The 18,452-nt window shown below is 52.0% G+C and overlaps 1 protein-coding gene across 1 annotated transcript; it reads right to left on the bottom strand.

The window, feature by feature from the left end:
• Nucleotides 1-224: 224 nt before the first annotated feature.
• On the bottom strand, nt 225-17,383 carry CAMKK2 (calcium/calmodulin dependent protein kinase kinase 2). Its single transcript, XM_064392515.1, has 18 exons — nt 17,226-17,383; nt 13,079-13,195; nt 12,199-12,670; nt 10,969-11,016; nt 10,520-10,573; nt 10,331-10,382; nt 10,109-10,242; nt 9,466-9,502; nt 8,667-8,688; nt 8,287-8,375; nt 7,858-8,057; nt 7,714-7,767; nt 7,195-7,268; nt 6,754-6,841; nt 6,411-6,506; nt 5,747-5,875; nt 3,831-3,931; nt 225-3,482 (listed from the first exon to the last, which is right to left on the bottom strand). Exons 3-18 carry the CDS (start codon nt 12,496-12,498, stop codon nt 3,410-3,412), a joined length of 1,551 nt encoding a protein of 516 aa, XP_064248585.1. The 5' UTR covers nt 12,499-12,670; nt 13,079-13,195; nt 17,226-17,383; the 3' UTR covers nt 225-3,409.
• Nucleotides 17,384-18,452: the final 1,069 nt, after the last annotated feature.

The following is an 18,452-nucleotide window of genomic DNA, read 5'->3' as shown; positions in this document are numbered from 1 at the left end:
GCCCTTCCAAGAGCACTGCAGTGTGTGCATGTGAATGCTCAGTTTGGATTATACAGTGCTCCGGCTGCTGTGGTCCCATCCTAGCCCAAGATCCCCAGTAATGGTAGAGCACCAGACTTCACTAACACAGGAGAGTGCTTTCAGATTCCTCTTCCAACAACCAAACTCTCACAGCTTGATAAAGACCACTCAAACAGAATAATGGTTCCACTTGATCAACTAACTCTGGGTTTGGTTGCATGTCATTTATTTCAACTTGTACAGTGAAGCTTGAACACCTGTGTGGAAAAACACTTAGTTGTTGGTTTATTCTTTCTTCTTAGGTAATATAATTTAAAAGTGGTAAATACACAGTATTTAAACTTGATACACCTGATAAAGTTAAATGCATATTAAAGGGGTAGGAGTGAAACACAAGCCTTGGTCATTAAACAAACAGTATAAAAATCAGGAATAGTTCAGGACCTTAGAAAAGAAACAGATCAATTGCCTGATAGGTGAGAGGGGACCACCATGGAAAACCACTCAGATAAGAGGCCTGGTTTCCCCTTAGCACTTTCCTGTGTGCTTTCAGAACCAAAAAGGCTTAGTACCCAGCAATAAGCCCACAGTCAGCACCGGGCTTGCTTGGAAGGAAGGGAGTTGGGGAAATCAAGCTATCGCCCAGTTCCAAGGCACAAGCAAAATGTTCACTTCACTATAAGGAGAAAGCCAGCATTACTACTAAGGAACAGCAGCTGGGGAACTGAGCAGGTTTATATACACAGTACAGCTTCTCTAACAGGTCATGCATTTAGAGAGATCTCCCTCATATGGCCACGCTTTATGCTTTCAACAGGGCTGACCAACCAGAAAAATCCACATTGTGTTTCCTTCCAAAATGTGCATTGGCTGCAGCCCAGCAGAGCCTGCACTGAGGGACACTCAGTTTGGAGAGCACCTTGGGGAAGTGCTGAGTTTAGCATCCTGTAACCAAGCCCAGGCAGGCAGTCAGACACTGATCAGTGAGTATCTGAGGCCCAGAGACTGGCTGGGCATCGGGGAGCTGGTACAGCTGTTGAGAAGCTGTGTTACACCTGGCAGACCTGTTGGGTCAATGTAAACTGTCTCACCTGACAAATCACAACCAGGCGTGGGCAGCACAGAGATCTCTACAACACACCTCTAGCAAACACACCACACACACTACTATGTACTACCTACAAAGAATTGGATCCCCTAGCTTTTTACTTTTTTTTTTGCAGATCAAGTCCATTTGCAGGGTTAGAGAACCAGGCTGCCCACTCACACACAACTCCACAATGAAAAGTCCTGTGTAGGGGGAGCAGGCAGCTGCAATAGTGCTGGCCCCCAAGTTACCTGTTTGGTTTTCCCATAGCTGAAGCTGCAGGGCTTTGGCATAGCCTCGGACTAAAATGGGAGGAAAACAGTGCGTGTCTTATGGCTCCAAACTCCATAGTATTGCTCCTAAACCACCACCTGTCCTCACTGGCTTTGGAAAGAGGCCAGCAGCACAATGCTTCCATAATAAATTGCAATTTAGGGGGAACATCGCTTCAAGTGATCAAAGGTGTAAGGGACAGTTTGGGTAGGGATCTGCACCCTTGCTAATGCTGTCCTGGCTTTGACAAAAACCAGTCCTAACTGGGAATTACCAGGCCAGGTCTGACTGCAGTGGGGCCGAGGACCTCGGCACACTGCTGCTTGTGCTGTCCAGGATAAAATAAAGGAAGACAAGGGAACGGTCACTTTCTAAGGGCAGGGCATCCATGGCCAGGGTTAACAGGCAGAGACCTAACCATTAAACAAGACACTTGGCAGTCTGCTAGTGCCTTCTTCCTGAGGGCAAAGAATTACACCTTATCAGTCCCTCACAAGCTTGGGAGACTCAAATCCTCCTTCTCTGTCAGGTACATCAAATGCCTCGTTCAAGGTCACACAACCACATCAGACTGAGAAAGGAAAAAAATCAGACCTTTTCCCCCCTAGTCCCATGCTCCATCCGCAAAACAACTGTACTTACCCCTTTCCTCAGGCAAACCCTGGCTCCTCATTCACCAGCTTTGTTCAAGCACAGAGAATTTGGGAAAGTGAGTCTGGACACCAGAGTCTCTCCCACCACATGGCAGATTATTATTTTGTACAAGCACCACAAATAATCAGAGTAATCTGACTGAAGGTGAAAGAGCTCTTCATAAGAAACAATTCATTAACTAGATATACACTTAATTTACTAACAAGCCTCTGATCCACAGGCATTCACAAAGTACTGGTAACAAACTTGCAAAAAATACATAGCATTGGCCCCAGAATCCAGATTAAGAGTTGGAAAACAAACGTTTCTTTGAAAATTCCTAGCTAATCATTACAATCTTAAATTCTAAGCAAGCCCTAAGTCTATACTTAAAAACCAGCATAAGTTGTATTATTTTTAATTGTAGTAAACCATGTAATGTACATGGAAGTGAAGGATTTTACCCTGAATTTTATATTTTATAGTATATCTACCTAGATCAAGTAAAATATTTAGAAACAAACTATTAGTGCTTCTTCTGTTGTTTAAAACATTCTAAACACCACCTTTCACTCATATGTCTGCAGCAAAAATAGTTCAAACTGAACTTAAGCCCTTAAATACCTTTTCCTTTCATACACTGAATACCTAACTTACCAAGTCCTGGTCACACCAAGGCCTCTGGAAAGGTGTTAATTACCTGAGGAAGTAATTAACCTCACTTTTTGAACTTCTTGAAGATGCTGTTTCATACAACTTGGCTCACAAAGATAGGCATTCTTTAAAAAGCTGAACAGGTGGGTTTTTGCTTTGTTCCCATGCAGTTAAAAAGGTGTCAATTAAAAACAAACCAGAACGACAAGAAATAGATGCAACAACATTCCTGGTAGGTCGTGAACTCTCAAAGTGCACACGTGTGGTTGGCTTTACTGCTGTGTATGCCACTTGGCTAAAGCTTCACCCTTCTGCACGTGCCCACAGCCACACCATGGGCATCGTGCCCCTGGGACGCTGGCGTCAGTCCCTGCAAATTATTTGGCATTAAAACCAGCTAAAAGCAGTTCCAAACGCATTTTCCTTTGGCTGCTGTGGGTTTTGTTTTGCAAAGCCCTGTTGCTCCTCACCACCACCGCTCACCTCTCCGCTGTCCGCCAGCGCCTCTCCCACCAGAAGTCAGCAGTCCAAGTGCTCGGAGATGCTCCATGTTTATGGCAAAGAATCAGATGTCTGATAAGGTGTGATAACATGCTGCTATGTGAGCTCTACATCCAGCACTGTACTGAGATAGCGCCACATCATGCTGTGTTTGCTCTGGGCTCTGGTCACCTCGTCCCCAGCGCACGCTTGGTGACGTGCCCAGGACTGAGCTGCTCAGCAGAACCGTAAAGTCCACGTTCAAGAAAGAAGTTCCTCCTCTCCCACGTTGGGCAAGTCGTTGCATTTCAGGTTATCTTCACTGCCTTGTTTCCTGTTTTCAAAGGAAATAAAACAGCTGCTGAGCAACTCAGAAAAAGGGAAAGGAGGCCATGAGACACCGGTTTCTTCCCCTTCCCTGCCACGGGATCTTTGGGACGCTGAGCATGTGTCATCTCTCCCCATGTAACAGGCTGGAAGTGCCATAAAAAGATGTTTTTCATCCCATCAGAACAGCAGGATATTCCATGTCACAAAAATCCCAGATCAGACAGGTGGGGTATGAATGTCGCAGTCCTGGCCCCCATGAAAGTTTCAAAGCCCAACTATTTAATTTCTCCCCCAAAGCATCAGAAAAAGCTGCAAGTATCTTTTGGGGCCGAGGTGAGGTGGTGACACTTACGGCAGCAGGTTTCCAGAGGAAGACAGGGACCGCTCCTCCCTCTTGCTCCCCTCAAACGGGTTCCCAAAGGATCGCTTCCGGATCATCGTTTTAACCAAGATCTGCAAAACCAGAATGCAGTTCATTGGGGTGCTTTCCTTCATTCAAGAGCAACAGGAACATCCACCTTGCATGCCCAAGTAATTAAAAAAACTAGGGAAAACAAGTCGAAGTTCTCTATAAATAGAAATCAGAAGGAAGCATCTTTGCACATCTCCAGCTGCTTAATACAGGGGCTGTACCCTCATCTGAAACCCTTGCAGGTAAAAGCCACACTAGGTGTAAGAGGCTGGAAAGGAGAGCAAAGCCAAGTCTGGGAAGTTCATTTCCTCTCCAGAAGTAGTTTTTACTGACTGCTGCATCCAGTACCTGCAAATTCCCAGTCTTCCATGATGACCTGGCAAAATAATTCACTGGAAAGGGAGAGGGGAAGGAACTGGCACAATTTTACCTTAATGTTCATCTGAAACCAAACTGAAAGCTGGCCATTTGTCCAGCTTTGGCTGCAAAACACAAAGTTACCAATCAGAGACTGGTGGGAGCAGACAACAAGGTGAGCAGCAGTGGACCCTGCCTCAGCAGGGAGCCCTGAGAGCCCCTGACTTCATCTGATGTTGCTTCTCATCCCTCTGTGCCTCATTTATCTGCTCACCAGGACACAGAGAGCTGTTCTGTGTCTGAAGGCGAGGGTGTTTTAAGAGTCAAAGCCACATGAGTGAATCTCACACTGGAGTGTCAACGCCTGCACTTGGCTGCACAAAGATCAGGCACCAGAGGGCAATTCTGAAGATCAAATCTGAAAATACCACATTTGCCTCGAGGCAGTGTTATCTGAGTGTCAGAGAGGTGCAGTAAAATCTGATTTGCTTTGAGCTGTGCTGAACACACCTGGATTTCAACAGGGCTGGGAGCACTAAGCCTACTGATCAAGTCCCCCCTGAACAGGAAAAAGGGGGTAAACCCCTCATCAATGGTGATCTCTTTAGAGCAATATCTGCTTTTTCAGCCTGAGCAGCACAAGGTGCATTTGCATGTTCACACAGCTGTGGTCGGTGAGATTTCTGCAGGGCATCCAAAAGGGAGAGAGCTCCAGAAATGAGGCCAGATGTGGGCACAGCTATGAGATGGAAAAGGGGCTTCACAGGGAAACCTGTTCTTCAAAAAAATCACAGCCTGGGTGCCTAAAGGCAGGTAACACCAGGCCAGGGAACTGTGAATGGTTGCTCGCTGTCTCTCCTAACACAAGGGCTGGCAGCACCCTAAGAAATCATTAGGTTCAAAACCACAAAGGATTTCACTTTCTACACAGGACAGGGTTACAGTGTGGTTCTCACCACCACAGTGGGTTGCAGAGAATAAAAATATGAGCTTGAAAAGAGATGAGATGAAGTCACCGAGAATAGCTCCAGGCGGGGGCTGATGCACATCATGGCCCAGATAAAATCTCCATCCCAGGAACCTCCCACAGCCCCTCTGGCTGGACAGGCAGAACAGGGCAGGAGCTCCTTGTGCCTGGCCAAAATATCTGCTCCTGGCCACGGGCAGGTTCTGGACCAGATGTTCTTCTGCCCTGGGCAAATACAGTGATATTTAGGCACCCAACTCAAGCATGAAGGCCATCAACCCACTGACAGTTACCTTTGAAACTGCTCTAAAAAATTCCCCTGCAGTGTGGGGTACAGCCATGTGCAGTGAGCTGCTGAGACCCTGAGACACCCAAGTGTCTTCAGCACTTGTTTCCAAGAGGGAAGGTCTTTGCTCTAATCCTGCCCAATGCTTTTGCCCTTCAGCACTGAACTCCAGCTGCTCAGTGCCACCCCAGCAGGCAGCGTGGACCCCACTGTGCACCCACAGGCCATCAACTCCTTTGTACTCACCACGGTGGCCAGGCTGGGGATGTGCTTGACTGAATTCTCCACTTCCTCCTCCGTCACCTCGACGAGGGTGCAGTTCTCATCCTCCGTGGGCAGCAGCTCCGCTCCGTTCTTGGTGACCCAAGGGTGCAACTTCAATTAATAACACAGCCTGTCAGGAACGATTTCCCTTTTTTCATAACTCAAACAACACAAGCCTGGCAAACGCATCTCCTTGTCCAAGCTATGGCCCCTACGTGCTCCTGAAATGCCAGGGAGCAGGGCAGGGCTGTGCCATGTCACCAGTGAGCCACCAGGAACTGCACAGCCTGCAGCAGAAAATGCTGTGGTGTGGCTCATCCAGAGCCAGCACTGGCCCCAGCTACACAACCAAACCATAACCTGGGTGACCTACAGCACTGGGCATCTCTGGGCTTTAGGGAAGGAGACCTATCTTCACTCTCATCTTAAGGATGAGACAGCACCAGGAGGCAGGAGAGATTTATTCCAGTCCACACACATGAGCAGCAGTGATGGGGAGACCCACCGAGCCCTCGTCCTGGAGCTGGTTTAATCCACGCCTGAAGGCAGAACCCCTGTTGCTCCTTGCCCACACACCTGGTGACTTGGTGGGCTGCAGGAGGAGCACAAAAGGTTCCACAGTTCCCCCGCAATCCTTTCCCCCTACCTTGGTCTCCATTCTCTCAGCTTCTCGCCCCTTCCAGGCTCCCGCAGGGGCGAAGGACCAGAAATCTCCTGCGAAAGGCTGTTGCACAGTACTTTCCTGGTAGCAGAGGAAATACTGTACTCAGGGGATTTCCTTTTGCCTGCCACTTCTCTAGGCACCAAAGGTCCCAAAGCTGAGCAGGTCCCGGAGCAGGGGAAGGAGCTGGGACTTACCTGCCCAGGGGCCCTGGGCACAGGGGGAGGACCTAGCCTGGCGCGATCAAACTGACTCCCAAAAAAAAGCTGAGCAAGGAGAACCCAACAGAAGTGAAGCCACAGCCAGCAGCAGGAAGCTGGGTCAGTACCTTGATTTCTGGGACCGAAATCCTAGATTCAGGATTTTTATCCAACATCCGTGTAATCAAATCCTTCAAGAAGTCCGTAACTTCTGGCCTGTGGAAGGAAGAAGGGAGAGATGAGATGGGGAAGGGGATGGGTGCTGCCTCTGTTCTTCACCTCAGTGCCAGCTTCTATGAGCCTTCTGGGCAGAAGGGCTGGACTCCAGACCCAACAGGGAGGCAGCTCTGGGTTCTTGTACACCTCCTCCTGTCCAAACCCCCAGGAAAAAGCAAAATATTCCCTTTTGAGGCAATGTGAAGTGTGATCCCACACGTACAGGGCAGGGAGAGACCAACTCAAAGCCTGAATTTTGCAAAACCACTGAAGAGCAGGGCAGTGCTTGAGAAACAACTCAAATGAGCTGTAAAATAAGGGTTGATGGGTTGTTTTTGGTTTTGAGTACTTACTGGTCTGGGAACTCCAACGTTTGGGTCTTGATTTTATTGTGTAAACTCAAGATCCTTTCATCCATAAAAGGGCACTACCACAAAGAAAAAGAGTAATGAGGAAAGCAACAACTTGTGTTAAGAGGCAGCAGTGAGGCAGCCAGAGGAGCATCAGGATCTCATAGGGTTTGAAGGAAAGCAAAGATCCAGTTACAGGGAAATTCCAGAAGATTTCCAATTATATCAATTAAACTCAATGAAAAGAACATTTAACCAAAAATTACCAATTACTAAAAGAACTCCTTTCCTAAAAAATCCACCCAAAACCAGAATTTTTTCCACTGGGGAAGAAGAGATGCCCAACCCTTTTGATTGCACCCATCCCAGGGACAGGCAAAGGTTTCCCTTTCCATCCACACATCCTCATCTCCACTCAGCTCAACAGGGACACAAGGTGCCAGTCCCACTGCTTACCTGGAACATGGGAGGCACAAACCAACCCCCCAAACACCAAGAGCACTGAAAAACCCATCTCATTACCTGCCCAAACACGAAGCAGTACAGCGTGATCCCCATGGCCCAGACATCCAAAGCCTGGAGAGTGAAGAAAGCACAGTTAAATCTACAACAAGATTTCCATTTGTGCAAGGTTAGTCCAAGACCATTCAAATTGCTATTCAGTACCTTTCCAGAGAAGATTTTCCTGGTTTCTGAGAGGGTTTCTGGGGCCATGAAGGCAGGAGTGCCCACTGTGTTGGTTAAGAGGGCATCAGCTCCCTTGAACTCGTTGCTCACTCCGAAGTCGGCGATCTTGACGTGCCCATCTTCCCCCACGAGGAGGTTGGAAGGTTTAATATCCCGATGGATTATCTTCTGATAGTGCACTGCAGCCAGAGGGACAAGGAGTGGTGCAGCAGCAGCACTGGTTTGCAGCAAAGGAGCCACGAGGGCTCCGTGTGGCTCTTTCTGCTATCACCACAACCACCCCAGCTTTAAAAGCCTTCATGCAGCAGGAGCCACCAGAAAAGGCACTGTACACCAGCAGAAAGGCCAGCTCCAGGTGTTCAGAAAAAACCCCAAATAAGAAATCCCATTCTTTTTGCAGACACTTACAGTATTCAATGCCCTTGATCAGATCCTGGAAGTAGAACCGAGCCTGGTCCTCACTGAGAGGTTTCAAGGTTGGGATTTCCATCACAGGGCTGTGAAGGCAACAGAGAACAGAGTTCATTCCCCACCTGGATGTGCTGAAACAGAGCCCAAAGGCTTTGTCACTGGCTGGTGACAGCACACAACCCCAACACAGGCACACAGTACACAGGGTGTACTCAGCTGTTTCAGGCCAGGGAAATGCTACTGAAACCTCAAGCCCCAGCCATGAACCTCCCCATCACCTCTGCACCCCATTCCCACAATGGTGGCCAAGCTCTGCCACCACAAACCCATCTGAAGTTCAAGTGTTAGTAGGATTAAATCTGGAATTCAGTACTCACCCCTGCTTCACCAGCTCAAATACTGCAACACAAAAGAGAAGGTGATTACAGATTGCTTACAGGATATGGTTCCTGTGAGCACAGCCTCAGCACAAGAGCAATTCTTTTAATGACAAAAATTCTAAAAATAATATGTTATTTTTAAAAAGGAGGTGCTGTCCTATGCAAGGCACATGCCACATGGGTTGCTCCTGTTTTCAGTTAAAGGGATGCTGCTAGCTATCTTCTCAGTGTTGCAGCTTCAGCATCCTGAAGTGTTCTCCATGGCACACAAAAACCCTTGGTTTTGTTTGCCACCAAAAAGGCTGAACCCACACCCTGGGCAGACCTCAGTGCTTGGCCATGAAGGCATCACATGCTCCTCCACTAGTACAGGCTGAACATAAATGATAGGAAAAAAAACTTTCTTCAAAACTTGTGTATTACCTGAAGCAGCAACTGCAGTCTGCCAGGCAGGTTGGGAAGTGGCTCATTTGTACCTTGGATAATTAACTCGTGCCTTTTTCCCAAAGCCAGAGAAATAAAATTGCTTTCTATCATTCCAGCTTCAAAGCTGAGAACATCAATGCTAGTGCCTCTCATGGCAAAGCATGCCCTGGTCTCGAATTAATGCCAATAAAGTTCTATAAAGCACTCCTATCTCTGTTCACAGCCCAAACTGCATCTCATTTGCTCCTCCAGCACATCAGGCTCTACCCACAGTGGAGAAGAGACCCAGCCCTGCACACAGAGCTGCTCCAAAACACAGTGGGAACCTTTTGCCCCATCCCTCTGACACCCCAGGGCAGTGGGCAGTTACCCATGTACAGGTGATCCTCACTGGGGTCATCCAGGACCTGCCAAAAGAAGCAAAAAGGCAATTAAACAGTGCCAAGAAAGCCTTGCAAATGAAGCATTGTGATATTTATTTAGCAGCCATCTCAGCTCTGCACCATCTGCACCATCAGCACGGTCTGCTCATCTCTGAGCTTCTACCCACAAGAGTAGGGAAAAAAAGAGGACAGAGATGTAGCTGTACTTCAAGGAAGCAAATATTTAAAACACACAGGAAGCATCATCTGACTCATGAGCCAAATAAACTCCAGCCTGCACATCCTTAATTCTTGATTTTTGGACTGTTTCATACAGGCAGTGGGTGGAGGGCAAGGCAGCTGCACTGTTGAACTCACAGAAACACCAGTTCTTCCCCAAAACCTGTCTCAGCACTTGTTTCCTCCACAGAAGAAACATTTTTCTTCATTCCCCTTTCTGAGCAGGGAAGAAAAAATCTTTTGGGAGGTGAGAACAAAAACCTTCCGAACTAAGGAAAACACAAAATTCTCCCAAAGGCAGGACCTGCCCTTGCTCCCTTCTGGGGTCACTCCCCTTCACCCAGCCCGCCCCTGCAGCATTCAGGCTCCGTCACGCTCAAGGATGAGTTTTGGAAAGGGGCCAGCACTCACCTCCACCAGCTTCACCACGTTGGGGTGGTCCAGCTTCTTCAGGATGGCAATCTCCTGGTAGACCTGCTCGATGGGCCCCCTGCGCTGCAGGCAGCCCTCGGAAGCAGCTTTGGCCCCGCGGGGCGGCGGGCGGCCTGGGGGAAAGGCAGAGATGTGTCCAGCTGGGAACAATCCCCCAGGAACCCCAAAACACCCCCACCCAAAAGGCTTGCTGCCACTTACGGGGGAAGCCCGCCTGTCTCATCAGCTTCTTTTTTGAGAGAACCTTCATTGCCTGCAAGAGGGGAACAAATGTGGAATTTGGGGCAAGTCAAGGATAAAATGTGGCAGGTGGGATGGGGCAGGGAGTCAGCAGAGGGGATCCATCCCCCTCCTGCCCCGCTGCAGGCTCTGGGGCTGTGTGCTACTCACATAGTAGGTGTTATCATCCTCGTTGTAGGCCAGCTTCACCACCCCATAGGAGCCCTGGAGAGGGGCACAGCACGAGTTAGGGACAATCCAGAAAACCCACAACACCAAGCCAGGCTTCTCCACAAACCCACCCCAGAGGGATCACAGAGCTGGTGGGCGATGCTGGGATGAGCAGGGGGTGTACAGTCTGACATCACACTGACAGCAAAGAAAAGCTTCAAATGCCCCGTTGTGTGGGAGGGAGGGGGAAGGGGGAAATTAGTAATAATTTTAAAAATATACAATTCAGTTGGCACCACTCAGAACAGAACAGCGAGCAACAAAGAGCTGCCGTGGCGAGTGGCTGGACTTGCTCCTATTCTGGAGCACTCCCATGACTGGAAAGTGAAAGCAAGCCTGACACCCTCCCAACCCAAAACCCCTCATCCCACCCCAAACCCAATATTCACCTTCCCAATCTCATCCTTCAGTTTGTACTGGTTGAGCTGCACACAGTCCTGTGGGGAGAGAGCGGGGAAGTTTGGCATGAGCCACAAAGCTGCTCACATTTGCTCTTCTCCTTTTAAATCTCCTGCAAAACTTTCTCTGCAAACTCATACCCCATCCTGCTCTGCCCAAGCACCCGTGTGGGGCTGGGCAGCTTTGATTCATGAGCCACAAAACCACCCAGCAAGGCACACGTTGGTGTGTTTATAGAGGGCTAATTGCAAACATTAATGGCTGGGCAGACGATCCTGTCCTGTCCACTCATGTGGAACAGAGGAGGGACAGGGAGAGCCCTGAGGGGTTTGATGCTGGTGACCTGGCGCCGAGTAATTTTATTTGTTCTGGGCAAAGCAGCCACTTTCTGCCTGTTTTCTGTCAGGCTGGGGGCAGGCAGGCCTGTTTTCTCTTTAGATCTCAGTGAACTTCTCCGTTTTTTTTTTTATTTTTAAGGAGTAAAGAAAGAAACTTGTGCTACACTCCTGGCTTCCATCAAACACAGCCGTGAGAGCTGGCAGCATCAGCAAAAGGCACAAAAACTGGTGAGTTGGGGTCTCACCTCCCTGAGGGCTGTCCCCATGGACCAGGATGTCCCAGGGCACCCTGCCACACACCTGCAGACATGCCGTGGGGATTTATCCCCAAAAAAAACAAGCAAGAAGAAATGCCACGGTGGGAAAATCCAGGCTGGACTGGGGCAGGAGACGCAGGCAGATGGGGGCAGGAGAACTGCAGGAGCAGTGTCCATCCCCCTCACCTGTAACGTTCATTGTCTTCACCTGTGACATTCATCCCCCTCACCTGTAACGTTCATCCCCCTCACCTGTAATGTTCATCCCCCTCACCTGTGACGTTCATCCCCCTCACCTGTAACGTTCATCCCCCTCACCTGTAACGTTCATCCCCCTCACCTGTAATATTCATCCCCCTCACCTGTAACGTTTATCCCCCTCACCTGTAATGTTCATCCCCCTCACCTGTAACGTTCATCCCCCTCACCTGTAATGTTCATCCTCCTCACCTGTAACGTTCATCCCCCTCACCTGTAATGTTCATCCCCCTCACCTGTGACGTTCATCCCCCTCACCTGTGACATTCATCCCCTCACCTGTAACGTTCATCCCCCTCACCTGTAACGTCCATCCCCCTCACCTGTAACGTCCATCCCCCTCACCTGTAACGTCCATCCCCCTCACCTGCAACCCTGTGATGGACACACGGTTGGACTCCACCGTGGGCCGCCGCGGCAGCCGTGGGGAGGAGTGCGGGGACGTCACCGGGGAGTAGGGCAGCGAGGGGTAGATGAAGCGCTGGTTGGCACCGTCGCCGTGCCCGGGCGAGCGGGCAGCCTGCGGCCGCTCCTGCAGGGACAGCTTGCGGCCGGAGAGGTGCAGCTTGCGGCCATCCCCAAAGCCCTCGGTGCCGGGCACGTCCATCTCCTCCTCGCTGGCGCTGCCCGCGGCCTCGTGCTCGGTCACCACGATGAGCGAGGCCATGCTGGCGCGGCCGGGGCTCAGCGCCGGGGGGTCCCGCAGCGCCGGGGGGTCCCGGCGGCCGCAGCCTCCGGCGTGGCAGAGGGGCTGTGGGGCGGGAGGGCTGCTGGGGACACGTGGCGGCACGGAGGGACCGATGGCCTCATCCTGGCCATGCTGCGGTGGGGAGATGTGCCTGCAAACACAGGATAGAGGGTCGGCCAGGCTCTCCGGAAAGCGGGATTTCCTGCTGGTCACTGTGCTACAGATTGAGTTATTCGTTCTGTAGGGAATGGTGAAGCCAAGGGCAGCAGTGCAGGGTAGCACCAGGATGCACAATCACCCTGCCATGGGACAGGCCCCAGGCCAGAGCCAGCCACCACTGCTCCTTCCACCCTTTTTATCTAAACAACTCCAGGGAATAACAGCTCCATCATCTCCACTACGGAAATACTCCAAAGGGGTTATTTTAAAGAGCCAGGATAAAGAATTGCGCTATACTGGCACAAATACCACTGAGTTCCCTACTTTACTGCTCAAAGTGGGCACACCTCTGCCAAGTCTCCCCAAACAAAGCAGTTCAGGGGCACAAGGACCCACTTACCAAGTGTGGGGTGCAGGACCAGCCCCCTGGCTCACTGCTTCCTCCCACAGCCCATCATTGCCAGTGATTTCTGTTCCTTGCCCTTCGGCCTTTTGTGCAAAATTCAGGTACCCAAACCTTAAGATAAATTAGAAAACTGTTAGCAACAACAAAAAAATTTAAAAATCAAATAATTAAGTGATAATTAAAAAAGAGGAGAAAATTATATTAATTCACACATGCCAGACACACCACAGCACCTGGGGCTGTTCAGTGGTTGGTTGGCTGTAAACCATCGCTCTTCCCTGCCCCAACACTGGTGCTGTTTTTAATTTCTAGGTTAACAAGTTGCCACAGAAGGAAGTGAAAAAAAATATCCTGAAACAACCAGCCCAGGAGCAGGAACAGGGTTTGAGGCTTTTTTCTGCCTGGTTCCCACACCTCGACGAGGCGGCCGGTTAAAATTAGCTCCACTCATCTCCATTGAAGTTTCCTGCTGCACCCGCAGCACAACCACTCTGGATCAGCCCAGCAGAAATTATGGGTCAAGTACAGAAATCAAATCATCTCCCCCGTCCTCGAGGCTTCACAATGGCCTAATTGCTGTTTTCAACACTGATCTATAAACCAGAGCTTTTGTGCCCAAGTGGGATCGGCCTGGAGCTGAAGCCAGCGCGGCACCGCTCGCTGCTCCGAGGCACAGAGAAGCACAGGGATGGGGAGGCTATAAATAAGCCAACGAACAGCAACGAGGACAAACTATTCCAGAAACACTGAGTTTTATGGGGCTGAATCCACTCCTGGACAGGGCTCTGCTGGATGAGAGAGCCAGGAGCCACCAGCCAAGTCAAATTCCCCCCGCAGTGCTGCTGGCAGCTCACGGCAGCGTGTTTTAATGCACTCCCAAATGGATTAAAACAAACAGGCAGCCCCCCCATTCATCCTGAATTCACAGGGATGCATCTCGAGGCCATTTGCCTGGCCTGCTTTGGGCACCCCTCCAGTGGGCACATATAAATAGCTGCCCTGAAGCCGGAGCTGATCCAGCATGCTGTGCCCTCTACCCTCACCGTGCTCTGCGGCCGCACCAAAAAAGGCAGCTCATCGGGGCAGCCTTGGGATGAAACCACCCCAGGAACATCGCTGGTAGCAACACCAGTCCCCAGCAGTGCCACAGCACGGCTGGGCATCCCATCCTGCCCCCAGGGCATCGCCTGCATCCCGATTTCCAAGGGTTCCTGATAAACTTTGCCAGACTTGAGCAAAATTGAGTTATGAAGCCTCAGTCACACTTGAGAGCTGAGCGTGTCCTGGCTGGCGGGAGTTAATTGGCTTGACCAGGATAAACATATCAAGTCTGATTAATTCAAGCAGGCTTCCCCAGGCTCTATAAACTAAAAGTCATCCAAGCCCCATCCTAACATCATCTGAAGTGGGAAATCAGAGGGGTTTTCCTTCTGCATGTGTGCAAAGGGTCAGAGGATGGGGGTTTTAAGAAATTGCCAAGATGACACCTCGTCTGAGAGAAACCCAAAAGTGGGGTCACACTGTTGAACACAGCCCTGTTATCCTTAATAAGCACATGAAGAGGAGGAGGAGGAGGTGGTGAAGAACAGCTGTATTCCCAGTCAGAGAGAAAAGTAAAATAGCTGAAACGAGGGCAGTAATCCCAAAGAGAGAAAATACAGCCTGGGGGCTTTGGCTTCACCAACCCATCAAGGCTCTTGCCTGGGGAAAAGCAGCACATTCTGGTATGAACTCCAGCAGATCCTTATGTAAAAGGGAGCAGCACATGCCCACAAAATCCTCAGGAAATATAACAGCCTGGTGTATAGGAATGATTTATCGGCACAGCTCTTGGCTGCAATCCATATATAACCCATAGCGGCTGCAGCAGGATTATCGAAGCAATCAGTCTCGCATCTAATTCAGCAAGGAGAGGGATATTAAAATGAAAAGAGGTCTGTGAAACCCTGGCAGCAGCTCTCCCTCCCGCTCAGCGTCCCCGTGGCTTGAGCGGAAGCGAATGGGAGTGGAATCAGCCCCCGCCAGGGTGAGGGGTTTTCACAGCCCCTCGGCCACCCCAGCTCTGCCGAGCACACGTGGGCCCTGCCTGGGCCCTGCTGGATGCAGCCACCTCCGGAGGGGAGCACACTGACCCATTCCAGGTGAGTGCAGAGGGCAGCCAGCACTGGCTGCAGGGATTTCAGTCAGAGCCTACGGATGCATCTGCCTGCCCTTCCCTCCGCAGAGCCATTTCTCTACCCAATGCAGGGGCTGCACGCTCGCCTTCCCCACACCTGTGTCACTGTGGCAAGGCCAGACACAGGGGCAGGATCAGACCCTCCCAAGGGAGTAAGACTTGGTGGCAGCTCAGCAGTGACCCCTCCATCCATCCCTCCACAGGGGTCAGCTCACACATCGCAACTTCAGCTGTTTATTACAAAACTGAACTCAAAACACCGAAATCAGGGCTGATTTTACTCGCAGAGATCCTCCCCTGCTACTGCTGGAGGTTGGTTAAAAGCCAGGCAGGGCCAGCCTGGGGCAGTTATTGGTCTCCCTGGGCACAGTCCAGTGGCTATTTTGCTTTCCCTGGTCACGGTCAGCAGTGGAAGTGCCCGTGCCAAGAGTGGTGTCATCTCCAGCAACGGGGGCATCGATCACAGTTTCCCTTCCTACGGGTGAGCACAGACCTTGCCAGAAATATATTAGTCACTGTAGTATACAAAGACCATATGCATGCCCCACCTGACTTTTAATGGGAAAAAAAAATCTCTCAGAAGCTTTTCTAGAAGTCAGAGGACACCCAAATTTATGAGATACTGGAAACAGGTGCCCATGCCCCATCCAGGACAGGTGCCTGTGACCAAGAAGCAAAGCTTTCCATCATCCCCAGGGTGAATGGAAGAGCCTCCTGCACTGCCTGGCCCAGCCAACACAGAGTGGAAAGAACTGGGGGGAAAAAATGCAAAGCCAGTCTGGTAGCATTGTATTTCACAACACCCAGCAGCAGGGTGATTCAACAGGAATCACAAAAACATCTTTACCAAGGTTTTTTTATAATTATGAGGATACTGCCTAATACTGCTGAAGCAATACATAATGAGCATCCCAAAAGAGCCTGAGCTCCAGAGATGGTGTTGAGCATGGACCAGGATAAGCTCAGGGCACCTCCATCACCTTGTCCAGCACTGCCAAGCGACTCCCAGCTTTCCTGGAAACATCAGCTCCAGCCCACGATGCCCACAAGAGAGGAAACTAGAGCAGCTCTCCACTTTGTGAACACCACTTAAAAGACATTAAGGCAGAGTTGAAAGCAAAGGCTCCTCCAAATTACCTCCCCAGCACAGCACACTCAGGTATGGGCTTTTGGTGTTTCTCTGCCTCAGGGGAGGGGCTGTCTCTGTGGGAGTGGGCCATCAAGGCAGCTCTGGTACCCACAGCTGCCACACATCCTCTCCCCAGCACGGTCTCTCTGTCCCTGAGGACATCCTGGTCCTGTCCCCAGGGGTGGTTTCTGCCCCTGCAGCACTGCAGCCAGCCCACAGCCCATCACACCAGCTTCTCACTTCTGCTCTTGCTCTCGCTGTTACCTTCATGCTCCCGATGCTCTGCGCCGTGCACGTGGCTGCAGGGCTGCATCCCACCTCCTCCCCACGCTGGCACTCGCAGCAACCCAACCTGTGGCTCCTAATGAGACCTGTCCCCTGTACACAGCCGCTCCACTGCTCCATCCCCTCTCACTTGTCCCTTGACCTCGAAAACCCCTCCTTTCCCCAGCCCCGTGGCCTATCATTCTCGCGGCACCCCTGCTGCCGGCCCTCAAGCCCCGGACGGGAGCCCCGCGGGGTCTGCGGCACACGCGGTGTGCCACCCGCTGCCATCGCCGCGCCCGGGGTGCCGCGGCACGTGTGGGATGGGGAAAGGACAGCAGCGAGCCCGCACCGCGCGGTGTCCGCGCAGGCCGCCCGCCACAGAGCCCCGTGCGGGGGCGACGCCGCTCGCCGCCCTCAGGGCAGCCCCGGCCCCGCTCCAGCCCCGCTCCATCCCCGGCCCGGCCGCCCCCGCCCGCCCGTCCCTCCGGGCGCGGCTTTGTCTCCGCCGCCGCGGGCGCATCCCCCGCCCGGGCCCGCCCGGCCTCCCCGCCCGGCCCCGCAGCACCGACCTGGCGGGCAGCGAGCCCGGCACCCCGCAGCCCCCGCCGCGCTGGGCCGGAGCGCCGCTGCCCGGCGCCGCCTTCGCTTTCGGTTCCGCTCCGGCGGCGGCAGCGGGAAGGAGGGAGGGAAGGAGGGAGGGAGCGATGGAAGGAGGGAGGGAGGGAGAGAGGGAGGCCCCGCTCCGCCCCGGGGAAGGGCAGGTTTCCCCCCGGGCAGCCGCATCCTGCCCGCCCGCCCCCTGTAAGCCGCGGCAGCGCTGTGTTTTGTTCTTTTGTTTATTTACAAATTTTCCCCCTCGGGCCGCGCGACCCCGCGTCACCTCCCCGCGGGATGCAGCGCGGAGCCCCGGCCGGTCCCGCTGCCCCTCTGCGGGCTCCCCCCGGCCGCCTCGGGGGGACCGAGCCCCGGCCGCCTCGGGGGGACCCAGCCCCGGCCGCCTCGGGGGGACCCAACCCCGGCCGCCTCGGGGGGACCGAGCCCCGGCCGCCTCGGGGGGACCCAGCCCCGGCGCCGCTCCCTGCCCCTGCCCCTGCAAACCCCGGGCTCCCAGCGGCAGCTGGGCTGGGGGCAAACCGGGTTACTGCGCCAGCTCCCCCGCACTCAGAGATTGCCCAAATAAATCATCACCTAAAGGGGAGGCTTGGAAACCAGTTTGGAAATGTCACAGAGGCCACCAGCAAAGAGTTCCCACTCAAGTTGCGGCTCTGTGCACTGAGACAGAGCTCACGGGCACGGCCTTTAACACCCCAGCTGATACCAGCCCTCGGCAAACATAGCCCTTGTTTTATCCAGTATTTGGGGCTTGGTTTTATTTCCATCCAGGACCATTTCTGTACCAAGCTCACCTCCAGTTTTCTTTTCATGAAGCAACAGCTTCAGCCTTGAGCAGATGCAAATACCACAGCTGGCCAAGCCCTCTTCCTCATTTTGCTTCGAGGCTCGTTTGTGGGCACCACTTTGACACTGTAGAGCTCCCCAGAGCAGAGCCAGCCCTCCCTGCCAGCTTTGTCGATAAACACTGTATTTCTGACCAGAATCTTGAAGGCCACTCTAAAAATCAGGTTTATGCACTTACCCAAGCGCCGTAGGTGCTCCGAACATTTTAAGGATTAAACTCCTCGATGTCGGCTAAAACACAGCAGAGAGGGAAGGAGCCATCACCAGTGTTCCGCAAGGCTGGGTTCCCCTTTGCCGTTGGAAACCTCCTTTTAAAATCAAGGCCCTGATGATCTGCC

Source organism: Passer domesticus, chromosome 17, assembly GCF_036417665.1.
Source record: "Passer domesticus isolate bPasDom1 chromosome 17, bPasDom1.hap1, whole genome shotgun sequence".
NCBI lineage: Eukaryota > Metazoa > Chordata > Aves > Passeriformes > Passeridae > Passer > Passer domesticus.
The sequence above is the reverse complement of the archived record's forward strand: the minus strand, read 5'-3'. Positions and strand labels throughout refer to the sequence as shown.